Genomic DNA, 7,998 nt, shown 5'->3' with positions numbered 1-7,998 from the left:
TATACTATGAGTTTTTCCTCATGAGTTATTTATTGTTGTTGATCAAGTGTATTATTGTTTTGCGCAGTCTTTCCCAGAAGAATATGGGAACCCATGCCCTTTATACAATCTGGATCAGATTTGCATCGGTGGCACGTGGTAATGCCGGACTCTGTACTGACAGCCAGCGGCGAATATATCACACTCTGACAGAGGGGGCACAAGTGTTCCCATAATAGGGTCAGTGCCATATTTCCTTTCTGGATACTTCTGCAAAGTTGTTTATGCTTCCTAGAGGATCCACAATGCTATGTGTGTGCAGGTTTTTAGAATATTTACAATAATTAGGCACTCAAATTCTAAACTACCTAATTACTTTTTAAGTTAATATAGCTAAGGATGAAATGCTCTTTGTGATATTTTGCAAGTAAATGGACTGTATACGGACAATAACAGCAGCTCACAGCATGTAGTTCAAATGCAGCAAACTTATTAGATGGGGTATCCATCAACAAAGGGAGACCAAATCCAGCTCGTAAAAAGTAACGTTGTTTTTGTTCTTTACAGCTATTGCAACTGCTGTTCATCATTCCTTTGGAGTCGTATTTATTGTTTGTGTCCACCTGATGAATGTAAGTCATATATTCACTCTCTTTTAGCTGTTTATGGTCTCTACCAACTCCCAAGGTAAATATCTGGCTCTTTAGCTGCTAAATGCTCCACTAGGCTATGTTTACCAGCTAGTCTCTAACTGTGTCTGTCTGCTGTTTGGTGCAGATACAGTAGTGTACAGTGTTTTTTTTTAGAGTTTTATTGAGGTGAGAGTGACCCAAAACAGTAAAGAAAGCTAAACAATGAGCTGAAACGCAAAATACAGCTCAGGAGCTGCAGATTCTGCTGATGATTTGCTGCAGGTTCATCATTACTCCTTTCACATTGTCATTTGATCAATTTTTACTATAAATCCATTATAATACAACTTTGACGTTCAGTTTCTTAGTCACAAGAAGCACTACCCAGCCAGTGGAAATTGTTGTATATCTTCTGATGCCCTGGAGGGAGCTTTTTAAAGTAAAAAAAAACAATAACCTTGATGATGTCATAGTGACATCATCAGGGTTTTCTTGATTTGGGCTTGAAAGGGGTTAAAAGAAGTGGACTTTTCACGGACTTCACAAACAGGAGAAGTAATAAATAAAGAAGTTGCATTGTGGGAATCATAGGATCCAGTAGTTTTGGAGTGTCCACACAAGGGACTAAAAATCTGGATATCTCACCCTCTGTCACTTCATTTGTGATCAGTCGTCTTCTGTCTCTGTCTTCTGTGAGTCCCTAAACACTGTGGAAGTGCAATACTGAATTGCTGGAGTACCCCTTTAAATGTTTTAATAATTTAAAGTTAGTTAGATTGTCTTAGCTGTGTTCAGGCTGATGGTCTTAATGCCTCTCAGCCCTGGTTAAACTTTTGTTCATTACTTTAACATATATTTCAAATGGTCTGCTGTAATGTACACTATTAGCTAATGTTGTTGTACAACTACTGACATTTTATTGATGTGAAAATGTAAAATGTGACAGTTTTTCCCCCAATTAAGTCCCCCAAAAAGATTCCAGTAACAAACTGCAATAGTGAAGTTGATTGAGACGGCGTCTTTTACACATTTTCAGGGATTCTTTTCCGTTTTTTTTTCTTTTCTTTTCAGTTGCAAATGAATAAATGCTGTTGCAGAAATTCCATGGTGATTTCAGTGCCTGTTAAGGCTGAATAAGGACTTTCACTTCTCTTTTTGTTTACTCCCACATCCAGTTTCCATCTGTCACAAACACACATCCATTGCTCTTCAGTTAACACTTATCTATAAAGGAGCAACAAATGCTTGAATAAACAGCATAAAGAGCAACAGAATGGAAGAAAATGCTCCTTCAAACAGTACTGTATATTATACACTTTACCAGCAAACTATTCAAACATTTTTGGTATTTTAAAAACAAAACAAAATATGCACACGTACAGTACATAATAGCATCTTTATTACACTGAAATATAAAAGTATATATATTTATCACTATCCTGGAGAGAAAGGACCAATTCAAGAAAACAACTTGTAGACTCAGTTGTAGTTGTTTTCTTGTTGTTATACGAAAGAAAGAAAGAAAAAGAAAGGAAGATTTGGAGTCAGAAACAGGAAGGCCACAGTGACGGGTTGCCATAGATTCTGTGCACATATAAGGAAGGGAGGCAAACAGCCGTACATGCTACCACACATACGCACAGACATGCACACACACATTTTTTATCTTCCTTTACCTGTGAGGTCCTATTCACTGACTACATTCCTCAAACCCTGTATTTACCCTTCACCTGCTGCCAAAAGAGCACCAGAAACATCAGATGCATATGGATCTCTGGAGTCGTGGTGCAAAAGTGCAAAAGCAAAAAAAAAAGGTAAAATACTATATTTTGGTCCAGAAGGCAATACTCTTGACATAATATATATCATAGATACTGTAGGCGTGTTCATGCAGTGACATGTGCTTTTCTTCATATTCATTTGCAGCCAAGTATCACTGGGGTAGTTTTGAATGTTGTCAAAGAAACAGTTTGACATTATGGGAAATTTGCTTCTTTGCTTTCTTGCGTAGAGTTAAATGAATAGATTGATAACACTTTCATGTCTGACTGTACGTTTAAGTATGAAGTTACAGCCAGCCTTTCACACAGCCTGTTCAATGCGGGAATGTTGCGCTCTTAATCTGCCTCGCCATTCTGTATAAAAGGTACGGAGACAGAAAGGGTGGACAGAGCTGTAAAAAGCAGAGGTAGTTGCAGAGCCAAAACAATGTCTGTGTGAAAGAGACAGCCAGCAGGGCGGAATTACATCCTATATATCCTCTACATCCTATACTATACCTTTATATCCTCAATGTTCCACTTACGGGATTGCTTCGGTAGCGCACAAAATTCCACCAGATGCATGTCTTTTCGGCCAGTTGTCCATTACCTTCCGCTTTTTTTGAAATTTAAACTCCGGTGGATTTATGAGGACTATGGTTAACTACTCCTCAGAACTCTGCAGGGTAAATCCAGACAGCTAGCTAGACTATCTGTCCAATCTTTTGAACGTACACGTTCCACCAAAACAAGTTCCTTCCAGAGGCAATTTCGCAGCTTTTCCCGGTGCTTAGCGCCACCCAAGACAATTGGGATTGGTTTAAAGAAATGACAATAAATCAGAGCACTTTTTTCTCCCATCCCGGAATACTGTGTGGACTAGCCAGACCCTCCACCGCTAAGCTGTGGACGATGGTCAGGCAAAGCGAGACTAGGCTACATGTCAAACCTCTTCGCTCGCCAAATGTTGGCATGCTATCTAAAATCACACACTGGAGCAGCATTGTGCCACCGTTGTTTGCTTTAGTGTTAAAAAGCAAAGTCGCTGTAGTATTGGGGAAACTCTTTGTGAAAGAGGTTTATTTCTTGGTTGGAAGCAGTGACTTTCTTTAGTCTTTTTGTCATCATAAAACCACAAATTGACGTTTTTAAATAAGACATAACATGTTAATTAATGAGCTTTAGAGGGGCTGGTAGGCAGATTCTGGACAGAGCCAGGCTAGCTGTTTCCCCTGGGTTTCCAGTCTGTATGCTAAGCTAAGCTTATAAGCTGCTAGCTGTAGCTTTATATTTAGTGTACAGACATGAGAAGGTATTGATCTTCTCATCAAACTCCCAGCGATAAAGCGAATAAGCGTAGTTCCCAAAATGTTCAACTATTCCTTTAAATAGCACCTATAGTCTCAGTACTTGTCATGTTGGTTAGACTTAATTAAACTGATTGGGTGAAGAATGATGATGTGCTTATAATTTTGGCCTCCTGACAGGTGGGATATTTGACTGCAAATTAAAAAAATATGCCACTAAGAATAAAAGGTTCAGGAATTATGTCCAAATGCCAGTGCTCTTACTGGCTGATGCTTGGAAATTCCCCACCTGAAGTGTACCATAGAAACATCAAGCTCAGTGAGTCAAACAATGCAACCCGAATGCTAATGATGTGTCTCAGAGTGTAGACTTTGATCAACCCAAATCGTAACCGTTGAAGAAGTCATGATCCGGCCAAAACAACTTCACCTTACAAAATGTCCCTAATTTGAAGGTCTAAAACTGCAGTCCTCACATGCATGGAAAACAAAAACAATCACACACACAAACAGATAAGAGGCGAAGGCCGCAGAGTGGACACAGACCAGCACAGAGGCCATCTAAACAAACCGGGCTACGGAGGAACGAGTTCCAAGTTTCCTTCACACAGAATGGCACCGGCGAGGTCGCCACGGCAGCCTCTGTGTCATCATTCCGCAACCGTGGCAAAACACAGCCAGTCCGTACCAGTGGCACAGCAAGCTGCGACAAGATAGCAGTAAACTTAACAAGAGAAAAAAGAAGTAAACGCAGAATAAGGCGGCGTCAGAGAGGGGGGAGGTGGCTGATTCCATGGTACTGTAATGTTGCTGATGTTTATCGTGATGATCGTTTGGCACAAAATTTATTTTGACTTTTTTGAAGTGTCTCGGCCAACAGTGAGAATGTTTTCAAATGTTGTCCTCTGATGTGGTGATAAGAGGATGCTTCATTCTTCATTTTGACAGGCTCTTCCTTATGTGCTCTACTTCCATCTGTCAAACAAACACAGACATATTGTGATTTCATTTCTTGTACAGTCAAGGACATGTAGCTGCTGCTTTGAAAATCCTTTCTGGATGAGATCACGATAGTGATACTAGAGAATTTGTAGACTATTTTTTCAATTAATCAATTCATTATTTAGTCTATAAAATGTCACGATTTTCCAGCGCCCAAGGTTAACATTTTGTAATTGCTTGTTAAAGTAAAACAAAAAAAACAATATCAAAGGATTATAATATAATGCTTTTATAATATAGATTAAATTGAATTATTGACATCTAGTAATACTGATGCCATCTGGAGGAGGATTTATCTAGAACAACTTGGTGTTTTGCTCAAGGGCACATGGCAATCAAGGCAACTGAACCTGAGACAATTACTGGATGGTCTCTTTATATATTTGGCCAGTCAAGTTCTTCCTCACCAAACTGGGAAAAACATATCTGTATAGACCTCGTTTGGGTGTCCACATGATTGTCCACATACTTTTGGCTATATACTAGATCAATCACTAGTGCATAAAATGGATATCACTCATAACTTGTGTGTGTGCATTATTTATTTTGTAAGTATTTCTTGGGTGCTAAATCAGACTTTTACTGCTGTTTAAGCTTCTTGGGCATTTTTTCCAAAAAAAGGTAACAAAACCCAATATATACAGTAAATACACATTAATAATATATACTAAGATATATATTGCTATTGTTGCCAATTATTTACGAACCTGCTTTGTTTGTTCCATAACCAAAGATCTAAATTCTTTGAGTCTCACCTGTAAACTAAGACGAATCTTCTTCTCATCATCCAGCGCGTTGGTCAACTGCTTCATTTCCTGCCTGAAATACACACAAATACACACAAACGCATCATGACTCTGATAGACGCACACACACGCATAATAATAATCATATATTTATACAGTGCTTTTAAACATAAAGTTACAAAGTGCTTTACATGGTTGAACCAGGATTAAAACATTTCAGGACTGCAATGAGGCAAATAAAAGCATACAGATAAATGAAATGAAATAAAATACCCAACAATAATATATGATAAAAAAAAGGTAACAATAATGATAATACAGATATAAAATGATGTGGTCTTTTAAAGATACGTTTTGAGAAGTGATTTAGAAGCTGTCACTGATTCTAGGTTGATATATACTGTGCATGTGATGTACCTGTGCTGGCTCTTGAGCAGTTCTACAGAAGCCCTCAGGTCTCTCAGCTGGTTCCTGAGTTCCTCCAGTGTCAGGGGGGTCAGAGGTGAATGCCGAAGCTCAGGGGAGGGGCTCAGACCTGAGGAGGAAGACAGGGATGTGGGGCGATGACTGGCGCTTGGGACAGAGGGCTTGGCGGGCAGTGGTGCTTTACTGTCAGGTACCTGAGAATAAATGTTAACACAGATAAGTGATATTAAGAATTTAGGAATCATATTTTGCCCATACATTTAATACATAACCTGGTAGTTGTGCTTTAGTTTTAAAATTTTACAGCATAAATATATGACTTTGTTTGTGGTGAGAGTTTTTAAGCAGTTTACAGAACAAAAGTTCTGAGAAGTGCTGAGAAAACATTTCACATCTACAATTTCAGGCCAATCTCCATGTGATGAGGAAGACTGTGATATGGTCGAAAGCTCCAGAACAGTTACTAATGGAACTTGTGAGATTGTTTTGCCAATTGAAAGACATCCACTTTTTAAAACTAAACTTGAGGCTAAAATTATAACTAAGTTATATATATAACTAACTTATATATTATAACTAATAAGTAATTTCTTACTGATTGAACAATTATTAATGAAAGTGATGAATTATACACTTAACATTACTATAAAAAAACATGTTGTCATCTGTCAACAAACTGTTAAATATCACATTAGTCAGCAAGCATGGTGTAGAGTGTTTATAAAGAACAAAAAAAATACATATAATTCTAATACTGCACAGAAACATGAAATAATGTGTTGTGGCGCCCTCTGCTGGATGACAGAAATAGTGAAAGAAGGTGGTCGTACAGGGATTGCGGATGCTCCTTTCCTCAGGGAACCCTCCGCAGATCTGGAGGAGACAGACTCCGGCTCCACCTTTCCTCTGTCCTTCCTGTCCTCCACTGCAGGGGAGTCCAGATCGATACCTGACAGGGAAGACTGCAACAGAGACAGTGATGGTCTTATTTATTCAGTGCAAAGAATGTGGCTTTCTGAAGTACTGATATCAGAAATATGTAATTTAAATAGTCATAATCCATTAGAACTGCTCCATCCACTTCACATTGCTCAAAAACACAACACAAGGTGCATAATATGCTATAAATACTATAATATAATGGACACCAGATAATTATGTACGGTACAGATGTGGCTGTGTCCCAGTTTCATACTACATACTACAAACTATACAGTTTGTACTATATACTCATTTTCATAGTATACTGTTTTTAGCGATTTGAATACAAAACATTAAAGAACTTTCAATCAAACTTTGAAATTAAACTTTTACATATTATAATAAATTGAAATCTATATGTTTATCGACCATTAGTCAGACAGAGAATACAATTTCAAGACTACAACCTTCATAGCAAAAGCAAATTTAAAGCCCCATTCTGGGCTCTGGGAATTTTATATTTATGTATTAGTTACATACTTTAGTACAATTTGGAGGTACCTGTACTTTGATTGTGTATTTCCAATTTTATGCTACTTTATACTTCTACTCCACTATATTTCAGAGGAAAATATTGTACTTTACATTTCTTTAATAACTTAAGTTACATTGCAGATATGGATAAAGATAAAACTTAAAAAATTCACAAACTCCCCAAGAGGACATAAAGTAATTAAAATTAGCTCCACCTTCACAGCTGTAACATTAAAGTGAAGAACACATTAATGCATCAATTATTCTAATCTAATAATATAATATACATTATTCTGAAATGGGTCATTCTGCACGAGTTCTTTTATATGTTGATGCTAATACTTTTGTACTTTTTAAAGCAGGACTTTTACTTGAAATAGACTATTTCTATACAGTGGTACTACTACTTTAACTTTAGTAAAGGATCTGAGTACTTCTTCCACTACTGATTGTGACACAATAATAATAATAACGTTTTACAATAGTGTACATCCAGTAAAAAAAATCCAGTATTTCCTTCATGATGGGTGATTATGAACACACTCACGGGTGTGATGATCTGTGAGCGAGGCCGTCGGTCGCTGACTCTCGGCCGTGTCGCCGTCGGATGACTCAGCTTCTCTGTTGACGGCACCACCGCGTCGAGGTCCACATCTGCACAAATGCATATCAGAAACGCAAACATACCTGA

General features: G+C 37.9%; 1 protein-coding gene across 5 annotated transcripts in view; it reads right to left on the bottom strand.

Moving 5' to 3' along the window:
* Positions 1-3,148: 3,148 nt before the first annotated feature.
* Positions 3,149-7,998, bottom strand: part of sh3kbp1 (SH3-domain kinase binding protein 1) — a 42,487-nt gene continuing 37,637 nt past the window's right edge. For 3 of the 5 annotated variants that reach the window (XM_039789910.1, XM_039789908.1, XM_039789907.1), the window contains 5 exons: positions 7,855-7,961; positions 6,683-6,814; positions 5,844-6,046; positions 5,436-5,499; positions 3,149-4,653 (listed from right to left, as the gene is read on the bottom strand). In XM_039789910.1, the coding sequence (XP_039645844.1) occupies positions 4,615-4,653; positions 5,436-5,499; positions 5,844-6,046; positions 6,683-6,814; positions 7,855-7,961 (545 nt within the window). In that variant the 3' untranslated portion in view covers positions 3,149-4,614. The remainder of the gene's footprint in view (positions 4,654-5,435; positions 5,500-5,843; positions 6,047-6,682; positions 6,815-7,854; positions 7,962-7,998) is intronic. The other 2 variants (XM_039789906.1, XM_039789909.1) reach the window with 1 other exon arrangement.

This window comes from Perca fluviatilis, chromosome 22, assembly GCF_010015445.1.
Source record: "Perca fluviatilis chromosome 22, GENO_Pfluv_1.0, whole genome shotgun sequence".
Taxonomy (NCBI): Eukaryota; Metazoa; Chordata; class Actinopteri; order Perciformes; family Percidae; genus Perca; species Perca fluviatilis.
This window is presented reverse-complemented; position numbering and strand designations above follow the sequence as displayed.